This window comes from Ictidomys tridecemlineatus, chromosome 2 (genome assembly GCF_052094955.1).
Source record: "Ictidomys tridecemlineatus isolate mIctTri1 chromosome 2, mIctTri1.hap1, whole genome shotgun sequence".
Lineage (NCBI taxonomy): Eukaryota > Metazoa > Chordata > Mammalia > Rodentia > Sciuridae > Ictidomys > Ictidomys tridecemlineatus.
Window position 1 is genome coordinate 22354187 of NC_135478.1, and position 14544 is coordinate 22368730.

The window sequence follows — 14544 nt, forward strand, 5'->3', positions numbered from 1 at the left end:
GGGTTAAAAGGAACCCATTTCTTCATAGCCTGGTCCAGTGGCTGTCATTGAGGAATACTGGTGGTACACGGGAGTGTGACCTACAACAGTCTATAATCTTGTGCCCAGTGTGGAGAATTCACATGAACTGAGCAGGTCACATGGGAAAAGTCCCTAAACCTTAAGAGTGTGTAGGACCCATCTTCAACAGTGACATCATGTGGCTGCAAGAGGCAACAGGCACCGGGGTATTCGTCATTGGATCAACAAGCCCCAAGATTCTTAGACAGCTGTGATTGGGGGTGGGGAGGGCGAAGCCTCAAGAGGAAGCTATTGGACTTAATGATAACCAAGCAGGTGGGGGCCTGACTAAAAATAACAGCGATGGCATCATGTTTACTCTTCAATCTTGTGGAGCAGGTCAGACCAGTAACCCAGACTGAGGACAGTTCTGACCCTTGATGGAGTTTCAATTGCTCTGCCCTTAAATTCTCATCAAGCAAGGTCAGGCAAGTCAAGGCTGGATTTAACAGCCAGATAACATGCCCCATCACGAGGGTCCTTCAAAGGCTGTGGGGGAGCTGCCCTTCATAGCAACTGAAAGGCAAAATAGGGCTCATGGCATGAAAACACAAATGTGACAATTAAAAAGCCCCATATTCATTTAATATCACCTTCACAGTACTCTTCCCCACCCCCAGCCCCAGCAAACATTGCAAAACTCAAGAAGACCAAAGTCTCCATCCCCTGAGAAAACCTGCATATGGAACATGATCGGCCAAGGCTGCCGTTCTGCTTCTGGTTCAACTGCCCAGAACATCTGTTTTTTTCCCCACATTTAATCCACCCACTTAAGCAGAATGCAACTTATGAGCTGATCTTCCCATATTATACAACTTCTTGTCTCCTGTAATGGGAGCCAAGGCCTGAGAGCAAGATTCTGAAGACATTTAAAATTCTCTCTTAACTGTCAATTCGTTGGTGGAGGGTGTGTCCAGTCCTTTCAAACCCTTGCTTAAGGCCACTGTTTCTGTTCTCTTCTTCTATATCGGCTCTGCTATTTTTCAGCCTTTGTCCTTTCTCTTTCTCTGTTTTCTCATCTGAAATCTGGGGATAATAATCTTATTATTTACATCGACCTGGTGTTGACGTTTTCCTGCCCACATCCTCTCAGATCTTGCTGAGGTGCGTAATCATCCATCACACACCTGCCCGGAAGACTTTCTCTAGTGGCCTGAGCCTACTTGAGCACATAGTATGACAGAAATACTAGAGCAACGTCCCTAGGAGCAGCTTGTCATCCAATGATTGATGAAGTTGGTGTATAATTAGGCCCTGTTTCGGAAAACCAGGAGTGAGGTGCTTGCCTTGACGTCCCAACATATGGGACAACTCTGAGGTGAATGATGCATGGGCTCCCTGAGATACTCAGGACTGAGCCTCAGTTGACCACAGTGCTGACCTACTAGATCACTGGGCCCTATAGACTGCCATACATCTGCCTCACTTCTCTGTTCCCTTCCCTATGTGTCCTGGGATCATCCCCAGATGATCTTTTTGCACTTGCATCTTGACTAGGGGAACCCAACCTTGGAGAGTAGCATGAATCGAGTGTGGCCCTCTCCTCTAATGGAGCCCTCAACAATGCCTGGAATTTATAGTCACGTGCTGCTTAATGACAGGGATTTCCCCTGAGAAGTGCATTGTTTGGCAATTTCATCACAGTGGGGACATCATGCAGTGTACTTAGCAGACCTAGATGGATAGCCTACTACACACCTAGGCTATGTGGTGTAGACTATTGATTCTAGGCTTCAAGCCTGTATAGCAGGTCACCATACCGAATACCACAAGCCCTTGCAACACAATAGTAAGCATTTGCACATCCTAAGCATAGAAAAGATACAGAAAATGGGCTGGGGTTGTGGCTTAGCGGTAGCGTGCTTGCCTAGCACACTGGAGGCACTGAGTTCGATCCTCAGCACCACATAAAAATAAATAAATAAAATAAAGGCATTGTGTCCAACTATGACTAAAAAGAAAAAGTTTTAAAAAGGGAAAGATACAGAAAAAAATATGGGATCAAAGATAAAAAATAGTTCACCTGTATAGAGCACTTACCACAAATGGGTAAGTCAGAGAGTAGGGAGTGAATGCCAAGGCTTAGGACTTTACCACAACTTTAGGCTTCATTAACATTGGACACTACATTCAACTTACAAAAAAGTTTTCTTTAAAGTTTCTTTAAAGTTTTTAATAATAAATTAATCTAAGATGACTGTGAAATTTTTTACTTTATGAACTTTAAAAATTTTAAGGCATTTTTACTCTTCTTAAATAATATTTTAAAGCACCAACACATTGTACATCTGAATAAAAATAGTCTCTTCTATCCTCCTTCTACAAGCTTTTTTTCCCCTTCTTTTGTTCTCCTATTTTACTTTTTAAGTGTTTTTGTTAAAGAAACCAAGACACAACAAACACATTAGCCTAGGCCTACACACAATCAGGATCATCAATATCAAAGTCCCCCACCTCCATGTCTTGTCCCACTGGAAGGTCTTCCAGGACAACACACATGAAGCTATCATCTCCTACAGTAACAATACCTCCTTCTGTAATCCCCTTTGAAAGGCTTGACTAAAGCTATTTTATACAGTTAACTTTTTTTTTTTTAATAATAAGAGGAGTACACTCTAAGAATAAAAAATATAGTACAGAAAACTCATAAACAGTAACATAGGCATTTACTATCATTACTTAATATCACACACTGTGCAAAATCATATAGACTATGCTTTTATATGACTGGCAGCGCTGTGGGCTTGTCGACCCCAGCATCACCACAAACATGACTAATGAACTGTGCTGTGACATTACAATGGTCACAATGTTACTAAGTGATAGGAATTTTTCATCTATGGGAATCTCATGGGACCAGCATGGTCTGTTTTAACCAAAACTTCATATGGTACATAACTGTACTTTTCATTACTCAATTTACTTCTCAATTTTTCCACATCCCTGAATGATGAACAGAGGACTTATATCCCAGAACAAGTAAAAGCCATCAGCTGGTAACTCCTTTAAACAACCAATCCTTAACATTTATAGGATCAGAGTCAACATTTTATAAATGGAGGTGTCTGCCCTGCCCCTTCTCCCTCAAACCTGTCCTCTTCCCACTGGTGGCAAATCCATAAAGTAAAGAAACTCTTGCACCTGTGTGTGGACAGTTCCAACCCACTGTTTTTGCTCTGTCTATATCCCCTGCCAACACCTGTCTCTTAGTCACCTCTCGGACTACCCTCAGGAGGAGAGGTAAACCCAGAGTGCAGCTACAGCTGGTTCTTCTGAATTGTAGGACCCAGAGTAGGGGCTCCAGTTATTGGAGTGTCAGGGTAGTCCTAGCCTTCCTTTCCCTCCCCAAATTCATTAAACCTTCCTGCATTTGGACCCTTCTTCTCCACCCTCCCTCCTGTTCAGAGGAGGATGTGTGCTGCTCCCATCAAAGGTCCATCCCTCCTCCTGAGGTCTTCATTCAGAACTCAGGATCAGGGGAATGTGGGAGATATGTGAAGAGGCCTTGGGAACAGAAGGGTCCAGGTTTCATTTCCAATCCTGCCATTCACTGGCCACACATAGGTTTCCTCATTTGCAAAATGGGAAGGGGTGTTGTACTCACCAAACCAGAGCAGTAGGATAAGAAGTATAAAGAGTAAATATTACTCTTAGTTGCAGTCTCAATTTTATATATTTTCTAGGAGAAGGCAAAGCCTGGAGCTTGGGAAAACAACTTCTGAAGGCCTTAGCTAATGTGTTGGGAGAAACAAGATAATCTGTTTCCTCTCATGGTTGGGCACTTGAATAGGTTTATTTTTTTCCCTTTTTTTACTCGTGTGATTCACGAGGGATGAGATCTTAAGTAAAACATCCCATCAAAGAACCCACTGCCATGATCCTAAGGAGATTTTAGTCTAATTCTTTTGAAGTATAGCTTCAGAATGTTAGATCAAACCTGATCATGGTGCTCTGGGCAAAATTAGTTTCTTTAAAAAATTTCTATTTCAAATACAGCCTTTGAACGGTCTTGGCTAAAAACTGTATCTTTGGTTCCTACAGTCATAGCAAGACAACAAAGTCCTCAGAGTAGGTATCACCCCCCGAATCTGTAGCCTCAACTATCACAAGCCCAGCAGGTCTGGACCTTCTCCATGGGCCTTAACACCATTTTCTTCTGGTTACAGTTGGGAACTCATGGTTTTAGGGTGATTGATGTCATAGCCCATTTCTTTCTTTTAATGCCAATTCTTTTGCTCTTACCTTTAGTCCTGGAGGGAGGATCTCTGGGTGGCGGATCTGGATGAGTGTGATAGCCACGAGCACCACAATGCTCACAAGCAGGACCACCAAGGTGACAATGACTGGAGTTCGGGAGAGAGCCTTGAGGCCTACAATGGGAAGACCAAGAAGACACAAGAGTGAGAAGTAGGAACCAGGTCTTTGTAGAATCCACAGACTGGGCCCATCATCATGTGCATGTCACTTCCTCTGTCTTTATAGAGACCCATGATTTTAAGATGGAGTAGCAACTTGGCTTCAATACCCATTTATTCTTCCCTTCTAAATTGCAGTCTAAAACAGTGTTTGCAGGGAGTGTGCGCACAATCTAGTTTTCTAGTATTTCTAAAAATGTATTATGCGTGTTACTGATCACCCCTGAGACATTTGAGATAACATTTATTATTATTATTATTTTTAATATTTGATTTTATTTTGAGGTAACATTTTTAAAAACAGATTTAAAACACATGGATTTTCTATTAAAGCAGATGAGATGATATTTTATTTTAAAATACTCTCAGGTAAAAGAAGTTAGTACTGTATGGAAATTTGTAAATAAAAATGATTTCATTTATGTGAAGTTCAAGAGCAAGAGGGTGACAGGAATCAAAACAATGATTGCCTGAAGGCATTCACTGGGAAGTAGCATGTGGGCACTTTCCAAGGGTGATGAAAATACTTTCAATATTAAAAAGACTATAGGGGTATACTGGTGTGTGCATTTGTCAAAACTCATCAAGCCTTTCAAAATCCTCTGGGGAAACTTGAAAATCAAAGTAAAACATCTTCTTAGGTACAATTTCCCTTTAAAAAAAAGATTCTTATAAATCATCCTCCCTCTCCTAAAACATACTCTCAGAAGGCAAGAATACCCAATTCAGAGGTAAAATTTAGGATTTATCCATTTCACTGCATATAAATTATACCATTTTTTTTAAAAAAAAGATAAAAGAGTCAACTAAAATGACTGACTAAGTAAAAATCTTGATTGAATTATTAAAGCATAAATATTAAATGGCTGAAATATAATAAACACTAGCAGAACAGAAAGATCACTGGATTCAGAGAATCCTAATATGTCTATTACCGATTGTCTATTTACATGTAAATTAGTTAAAATAAAATATTTATTTTGTCAATCTCCCTAGTCACATCTCGAGTATTCAATAACGACATGTGACCTTGTGACCCCCATATTGGCCAGAGAAGATCCAGAGCAGTTCTATCACTGAAGAAAGTTTTCTTGAAAGGCAGAGGGGTACATCCTGCCTTATTCCAGAACATTTACTCTTAGGACCATCATAACCTATGCTTTACTGTTTCTTTGTTTCTAGGAGACGTCTTTCGTGGAAATAAACAAGGGCCTGTATGTGTCGTCATAATAGAATTAGATACAGCTCCAATATCCAATTGCATCACAACACTCGCTACTTGGGAAGGGCAGTCATGCAGCAGGTCTCAATGGCTCAGAATAGCCCTGTTTCCCCTATAGTATAGAGGCAGTCACAGACATTTCCTGATGTTAAAGGTAGTCACTCCTGCATCTTAAGTCTCCTACCTTGCCATTGGGAGTGTAAACCAGAGGGAGGGCCATTTGTCAGTATTGACCAAATTGCAAATGAGCATACCATCTGACTCAAAATCTCACTTCTGGGAATCTATCCCACATAACTAGCTCCACGTGTATAAAATGACTTTGCGTAAAGCTTCTCACTGCAGAATCATTTGTAATAGCAACTGGAGGGAAGCCAACTTCTGTGGGCTGACCTTCAGAGCATCAGAAGGGGTTCTAGATCACTCCTCGGTCGTTCCAGAGAAAATACAGGACCCAGCCAGTAACCAGTTAATCCAGAGACGAACATCTGCATCAGATTTCAACAATTTCACATTGGAGTCAGTAATAGAGGTTTAAGGGATTTTTTCCCCCCCAACAAGACATGGTATAGATTTAATCTGCCAAGTTAAACTTGTACTTTGGAAGGCATGTAACAGATCAGTCTGTGTGTGGGATGTTAAAGTATGTGCGTTAACATTTCAAAGTGTTTTGGGGAAAACCTGGAAATCAAAATAAACCAGCTCCTTAAGTACAAATTTCCCTTTACAAAAAGAAAAAAAAAACAATACATATAAATGGGTCTTTATCTCCTAAAATCATATTCACTTGGAAGACAGGAATACCCAGTTGAAGACATGACTAAAGAATGTCTTTCAAAGGGGGAGGGGGATGAGATATGTAAGCAGTCTCCTGACCACAGCCACGGGGCTGGCCTCCTAAATCCTCTGTGCTTCAGCAGTTTTCAAGTAAAAAGCTATGATTACTTTAAGCAAACCCTTGCCCCAGCAGAAAAGCTTGTTACAACGCAAAATGGACTAGGCTAGGTCTCACTCATTTAAGAAATGCAGCCTAGAGCTGTGCTGTCATTAGGGTTGGACAAACACTGTAATTGCAAGGTGTCTACCTGACCATGGGGAGGCCAGAGCTTTCTGAGCTTCTACATGAGCAATTCTATAAAAGTGCTGCAGAGGCAGGCAAGGCAACTTGGAAGTGTGCATTGGGGAGAGAAAACATTCTGTACTTGTGCCTGCGGTATCAACCCCAATACTGACCCACGGTGGGGTGGAGGGTATTGTAGGCACCGTGCCAGCGACAACATTTGGATGGAAATACCGCAAAGATTTGAGTACATTACAATTCATCACAAAATTAACAATATTCTCAAGCACAATATTTACACACAGCTGGGTCAGGGAAACCACAAAGGCCAAATTAATGGATTATACAAACCGGAAAAACCATTTAAGCGAAACATGCATGTTAGTCCTTGTTTTGTGCGGCTTTGATGAAAAGCATTACTTTTCTTTACCTGAGAAACGCCAATGGCAAAACCTGGGTGAGCAACCGAATTTCAAACCCATGAGGTTAAACAGTCAGTGGCAAGGGACTTGAAGGGAAAACGGAGCTGAAGCTGGGGCACTCCCGATTTGACAAAACCATGCTTGCTGCCTACTGAGGGACACGAACCTGCTTGCTCACACGGTTGGCGGGTCACGACAGAAAACATCTTTTCTTCCCAGCTGCAGGTGAGAGAACACAGGATGACAACACGTGTATGGACCCGGCTCCAGAAGTTCAAAAAACGTGCACCCATTGAAACACAAACCCACTTCATTTCCTCCAAATCAAGACGTCATCCAGGACCATGAGCTTAAACCCAGAACTTTCAAGATAGACCCAAAGCTGGAACTTAATTCTAGCGTCCCCCGCTCCATGCAAGGCAAAGAAGGATGGCTCTGCTGAAACTTTAAACTGCAAACAATTTTTTAAAATTAAAAGTCCTCCCCCCCCCCCTGCAGATTGTTCCACCTGTACACATCACCCAGGCAGAAAAACCTTCCTCCTATTATGAACATTCATGAGGCTGCGGCAAGGCTTTGCTTTCAAGCACAACAGCAAGGCAGGTTTATGTTTGTGCGTGTCCGTGGCCCGCGAGCCCGGAGTCGCCCCTTAAAGACCCGGCAGGGGTACTTAGGGTTGCCTGCTGGAGATGGTTGCCAGAGGATGCCAGGCCCTGGCCTCCAGCGCCCCCAGATCCGGGGAGTTGGGTGGGGGGGTCACTCTGGATTGCGTCTCAACACAGCTGTGGGCATCTAAGCGCCCAGCGCATCTGGCGCTCGGTTGGGGCGCTCGGTTAAAGACGCGTCCGCAGCTCGCGGGCAGGGCAGGGACCACCCCCAGCCGCCCGAGGATCTGGGGCTCGCGCCCTGCAGCCCTCTGCGGGAATCTGATTTCGGTTCTTGCCCTCCCAGTTCTCACCCTGGGAGGGAGCCACCCGTTCTTCCCTCCTCCGCGGCTCGGGTGCCGGGTCCCCTGACTTTACCTGTGCGCTGCTGGTTCCAGAAAGGCGACAGGCGCTGGAAGTATTGGCGGAGGCGTCGGGGAGGCGGGGCGAGGTGGCGCGGGGGTGGCGTAGCCTCCGCTCGGGACCGCCCCCTCAGCGGTGTCAAAGCCGAGAACCTCTTCACCTTCTCTATTCCACTGGCGGTCGCCCCAGCCTTCGGTGGAAGCGGAACGGAGAGGGTGAGCGCCTAGTGGTTGAAGACAGTCCCTGCCTGCTCCAGGGGCCCACAGTCCCTCGCCAAGTTCTAGCCAAATAGCACTTCACCTTCCCTCTTGTAGTTCTCTCTGTATCACCTCAACCCAAAGTAGAAGAGGAAGGGGCCAGACTTTGCCCTAGATTCCTCGTAAGCCTATGTAGGGGAGAAGGAAGGGTCCTATCCATTGCCGGCTTCATTACCATCTTTGTCAAAGCAAAGAAGCTTTTGATCTCTTCTAGTTTCCTCCACTGTCACCCCAAACCTAAGTGGAGGAAAAATAGGGCCAGGGGCCAAGTAGTGGGCATGCATGACTTTTTGCAGTTCCCCCACCCAGGTGGAGGGCCCTGTACTGTCTTTGGGAGCTGGAGTGGAACACCGATAATGTTGGCAAGTAGGCAGGTGGGTCCCTGGGTCGCGTACTTCTGAAGCACAAAGCAATGCATTGAGACATTCCCTTTGGTATTATAGCAGAACCACCTTGACTACGCCCAGGGACATTCCCAGTGATTACTAAGCAATGTTTTCCCCTTCCCTGTTTTTAAAATGAGCATTTTAAAGACAAAATTCAGAGCTAGTTCAATCTAGAAGAGGTCAAATAGGAAAGATTGGGGGGCGGGGACAGCAACACCTGGGCAGCAGTGATCCCAAACCCTAGGAATGTTTCTAATGCAGTAGCAGGCAGCTCCTGGTCCCTCTGAGTGACCTCAAGGACCCTGGAATTATCCCAGGAAGAAGCCTGAGTGGTCTGTGTTGGTCCATCCTTCCTTGTGGCTCCTGGGGGTCCTGAGCCTGCTCACCCTCTTCTAGAGATATACCAGTTTCCTGTCGTGTGCAGTTGATAGAAAACCTCTATGAGGTAAGAGGGCCTTAAGAGAGAAGTGTCTTTCTTAGAGATGTCTGAACCTGGAGAGGAGGGTCCCAAGTGAGGGCTGTGTGTGTGCACATGCCCACATGCATTGTGTGAATGGGCCCTTGCTGTTGTATGGGTACAGGGTCTGCACTGGGTGTGTCAGACATTCAGTGAGTGCTGACTACATGTGGGCCAATGAAAGATAAGGCATATGATAGAGCTGAGGGTCCCTCTGTATTTAGTATTCCAGACCTGAGGTCAGTAAGATCTGCTCCAAGGGATAGATGCTGGTCCTAGCATCTCCAGTGATGGATTTCCTGGGAACTGGGAAAAGTGATTTCCTAGGAAGCCTGGAAATACAGTTGGTGATAATATCCAAAAAATAGCAGGGATTGGTCCATTCCAGCTTTCCTCTCTGCTTGCCTCAATCTACAGTTCTCATAATTTAGTTATGTAAGCACTAACCTCCTTTGAGAACCTTACAGTCCTCAACTCACCTTTAAGTTTTCCAAACTTCTCTGGAAACCATCTGCTCCAGGCACTGCGCTAACTTCTTTGCAGTGCCCAACTAGTCCTAGTCATTCATAGGCACTTTGCCATCTTCACTATGTAAGGGGACACACATAAACACACACACACACACACACACACACACACACACACACACACACACACATTTCCCCATCCACCCCCACATAGAAAAACTCATACCCCTTTACAGCTCTTTTTGATTATAAAATAATACAGATGTGCTTCACTTGATATCAAAGCATACTATAAAGCTATAGTACTTTAAAAAAGCCTAGTTTGGGCACAGGAATATACCAAGAGATCTAAAGGACAAAAGACACTCCAGTATCAGACTAATGGGTGTGGAATTTAGTATACAGAAATTGAGTGGTTGAAAGAACATATTCTTCAATAACTAGCATTGAAACCACCACTTTGGGAAAAAAATTCCCAATCACTCACCAAGCACACATACACACAAAAAGATTTTAGATGAATTAAAATTTAAATATGAAAAAGAATTTAACGTTCTGAGAAAATGTAGAAGAGCATTTTTATGATACTTGGGAAGGAACAGTCTCTCCTAGCATTAGATCAAAGCAGGAAGATAGTCAACCAAACTGAATCCTTAAAAATGAAAAATTACTGGTTGGGCCTAGTGGCGCACACCTGTAATCCCAGCAGCTCAGGAGGTGGAGGCAGGAGGATTGCAAGTTCAAAGCCAGCCTCAACAATTTAGTGAGCCACTAAGCAACTTAGTGAGACCCTGTCTCTAAATAAAATACAAAATAGGGCTAGGGATGTGGCGCAATGGTTGAGTGCCTCTGAGTTCAATCCCTGGTACCCATTCTCACCCCCCACTCACAAAAAAAGAAAAATCACTGTATTGAAAGATATGCAAACAAATATAAATTGTGGGGGAAATGCTTAAGAATGTAATAGCAAGGAATTTAAAACCATAATATAGCCTAAGGTCCTACGAATCCATAGAAAAATAGGAATGTCTAAAATAGAAAGATGGACAAATAACATGCACTGGCCAATTTAAAAAATAAATACAAATGATGGCAATAAAACTTTAATATCTTTAAACAAGATTTTTTTTTAAAACTGATGAATTTAGTAAAGTTTAAAAAGATGGCAGGTGCTCTGGTTGGAGCAGGTGGGTATGGGGAAGCAGGCCCTTAAGCTAGGCTTCTGCCACATGATATATCTTCCTTGCTCTCCAGATACTTTGGCCTGGTGTGTGCTCCTCTCCCAGATGTTCCACAAGGCTCAGGCCTGGGCCCCCTTTTCTTGCCTCATTCTCTCCCATTCATGTCTATGGCTTCTGTTCCACTCACAGAAGCCTCTCAATTCATAGTTTCTGCTCAGGATCTCCTTCTATACTTGAGGACTTAATGAATTTCATTTGACTTCTTCTGGGTGTCTTATAGGCATCTCACATTTCCTAAGTCTCAAGCTGAGCTCTTTATCTTCCCCTCCACCAAATTATCATCAGCTCCTTGAATGTTCCTTATCTCAGTGGCACCCACCCTCGTCCAGACAAACAAGGCCACGACCTGAGCTTTGTGTTTGATAATCTTGCCCTCATTCCTCATAATCAGCCAGTCGCGGATTAGGGCCAATTCTAACCTCTTAATCGTCTCTCCAGTACATCCTTCTCTCTATCTCCACCACCGTGATCTGAGCCAGGGTTTCTCCATCTGAGCACTATTGACATTTCAAGTTGAATAATTTTTGTAATAGAAACTGTCCTGTGGATTATAGGGTGTGATTTAGTAACATCCCTGATCTTTACCCATCTGATGCTAGTTTGTTATCCCCCCTGCCCACATCTTGACAAGCAAAAATGTCTCTAGACATCGTGAAGTGTCTTCTGAGTGATGAAATTTCCCTGATGAGGACCCCTGGTCTAAACTACTGTACACTCTTTCCCAGATGTCTCCTAATTGTAGCTAATCTCTATGTTCATTTCTTCCTTTCTGATCCATTTTTCTCACTGCTGCCAGCCCCATCTCCTTATTTATTCATTATTTTATTTTGCCTTTGGTATAGTTGTACATTTGATGGGTGTGGTGAAATGTTCCCATATATGTACATCTATCCGTTGTGTAATGATCAAATTTGTAATGATCAAATCAAATATTCATCACTTCAGATACTTTTTATTTATTGTGGTTATAACTTATCAAAATCCTGTAAAGAACATTTTTTTATGATACTGGGAAAGGAACAGTTCCTTCTAGCATGAAATCAAAGCAGGGAGATAGTCAACCAACTTGAATCCTTAAAAGTGAAAAATCACTGTATTGAAAGATTTCCAAATACACATAAATTGTGGAGAGATGCTAGTGATTTCGAAGAATGTGATAGAATATTTTAACTATAGTCACCCAACTGTGCAATGGAACCTCATAACTTATTTCTTCTAATTATAATTTTGTACCCATTGACCAATATCAAATATGAAGCTCTCCATCCTCTCTTTCTCTCATCCTCCATAGCTCCTTGTCACCATTATTCTACGAGGTACTTCTATGAGATCAGCTTTGTTTGAAATTCCACAAATGAGTAAGGTCATGTGATATTTGTCTTTCTGTGCTTGGCTTATTTGACTTAACATAATATCCTCCAGATTCATCCGTGTTGCAGAAATTACAGGATTTCATATTTTTTTAATGGCTAAATAGTATTCCAGTGAACATATGTACCCTATTTTTCTTTATCCATTCATCAATTATTTCCATTTCTTGCAACTAATGCTGCAATAAACAATGAAAGTATGTCTTTTTATTATACTGTTCTCACTTCCTTTGGATAAATACCCAGTCATGGGATTGGGTGGGTCAGATTCTATTTTTAATTTTCTGAGGAATCTCCATACTGTTTTCCATAAAGGCTGTTATAATTTACATTCCCACCAACGGTATACAAAGATTCTCTTTCCTCCATATCCTTGGCAGCTTTTGTTATTTTTTTTATCTTTTTGATAATAGCCATTTCAACTGGGATGAGATGGTATCTCATTGCGGTGTGGATTTGCATTTCCCTGAAGATTTGTGATGTTGAGCAATTTTTCATATAGCTGCTTCTCACTATGCCAAAACCCTCCCTGCAAACCTCTTCTCTGCTGCCCATTTATCACTGGATACAGAATCAATCTTCTTTATGATCTAGAAGCCCTTCAGGGGATGGTCAGTATCTCCCTGAACAGCCTCTAAGTCCCATGACACTTCTCATTTATGCCCTGAAGGCAGACCAACCTTCTTTGAGTCTTTCAAAGGTACCAAGCTTACTCCTGCCATGGCCTTTGCACCTATTTCCTCGGCTGGTTGTGCCTTCCCATTCTTTCATTCTCCTCTGATGAGCTCTGTGTCATACTTCTCTCACTTGAGCCATTGTTGCCTCAGGAGCACTCCCCAGTCTGGATCACACAGCCCATTGGGCCAGGTTCTGGAGTTGTGCGCTCCCTTAGCAGGCATTCCTTGCATCCAGCTGGAGTTTTAACGTGGTAATTGTTAAGCAAGTGATACCTGTTGCCTTTCACCATGAGCAGCAGCCCCAGGATGTCAACCCACTGAGTGGTTGGCAGATGTCAGGCTGGCAAGGCAGATAGAACACAGGCAGGAACTGGATGGAAAACCCTTTACTCACACAGAGGGAACAGAGTAAGATAGCCTCAATACTGGGTATGGGCCCCCCATGGCCAGCAGGGCTCACCTTCCAGTCAGTTGATGCAGGCAGGTGGTCTGCACACACCACCCTTGTGCCCTAGGTCAAGGTCCTCCACCCATCCCCCAGGGGATCTGAAATGCAGAAACCTGGAGATGTGCCTGAGGGCCACTGAACCACACTTGTAGGCAGAACAAAGAAGTACACATCAAACCCGGAACAGGGATCACAAAGCAAAGAGACATGCCTAGTGCAGGATATAAGGACTCTTTATCTCTTTGCAAGGAAATGTTCCAGGTCTAAAGTCACTCCTATGCATCATGCAGGGGGAGAAGCTGTGCATATTGCCTTTCCCACAATTTACTCCTGTGGCAGACAATGCCTATCAAATCTAGGCCTTGCCTATCAATTTCCCAAAATGCTCAGGTAGTGGTGGAGGTAGAGTTGTGTCCAATGAGCCCCTAAACAACCTATGTGGATTGGTTTGCTTCTTGCAGTGCCTCTCTCATTTTGAGACAGCACTTTATTAAAGTCACTAGAAGAATTAGATTCAGGAGGATGGTCTCAACCAGGAATTTCAACATCCTGGATCAAGCCAACTATTGAGATAAAAAATCTGTCTAGGGGAACTGTGGGTGTATAGCTGAAAACCCACCTGAGTATGTATCCTTTCCACTTCGATTCCCTTGTCCCTGAATTGTAAATGCACACAGAAATGGGTGTTAGCAATAACACAAATGCCACTTCTTCCTCCTGTACGAAACTGTGGGCTATTCAGTTATCCATTACCACCGAGGTTAGAAGTTAGTGAGTCCAGCTGATCTTGGCTTGAGGAGGGTGTGAGTTGTTATGTGATGGGCTGACCATTAAAACGGGAGTTTGGAACTCAGAAGACTTCAGTCCCAGTCACAAATTCAACGTTGTTCCAGCTCACAGAACATTCAATGCTGCTGATTCTTGTCAGGAGTTGTTCCAGGCATGGCAGAGGAAACTCCAGAGGCTGGAGATGTTCTTGCTTAATGACCTGGAGGGAGGGCTGCTTGGGAGGGCTGCCTGGGACAGCTACCTAGACTATGGGTCTGGGTTCTGAG

General features: G+C 43.5%; 1 protein-coding gene across 3 annotated transcripts in view; it reads right to left on the reverse strand.

The window, feature by feature from the left end:
* The window catches only part of Entpd3 (ectonucleoside triphosphate diphosphohydrolase 3), a 33984-nt gene extending 25596 nt beyond the window's left edge, over positions 1-8388 (reverse strand). Inside the window, exons 1-3 of one of the 3 annotated variants that reach the window (XM_005317405.4) lie at positions 8202-8388; positions 7346-7398; positions 4303-4430 (exon numbers count right to left, since the gene is read on the reverse strand). In XM_005317405.4, the coding sequence (XP_005317462.2) occupies positions 4303-4430; positions 7346-7385 (168 nt within the window). In that variant the 5' untranslated portion in view covers positions 7386-7398; positions 8202-8388. Of the gene's footprint in view, positions 1-4302; positions 4431-7187; positions 7300-7345; positions 7399-8137 lie in introns of those variants that run through there. The other 2 variants (XM_021732400.3, XM_078038097.1) reach the window with 2 other exon arrangements.
* Positions 8389-14544: the final 6156 nt, after the last annotated feature.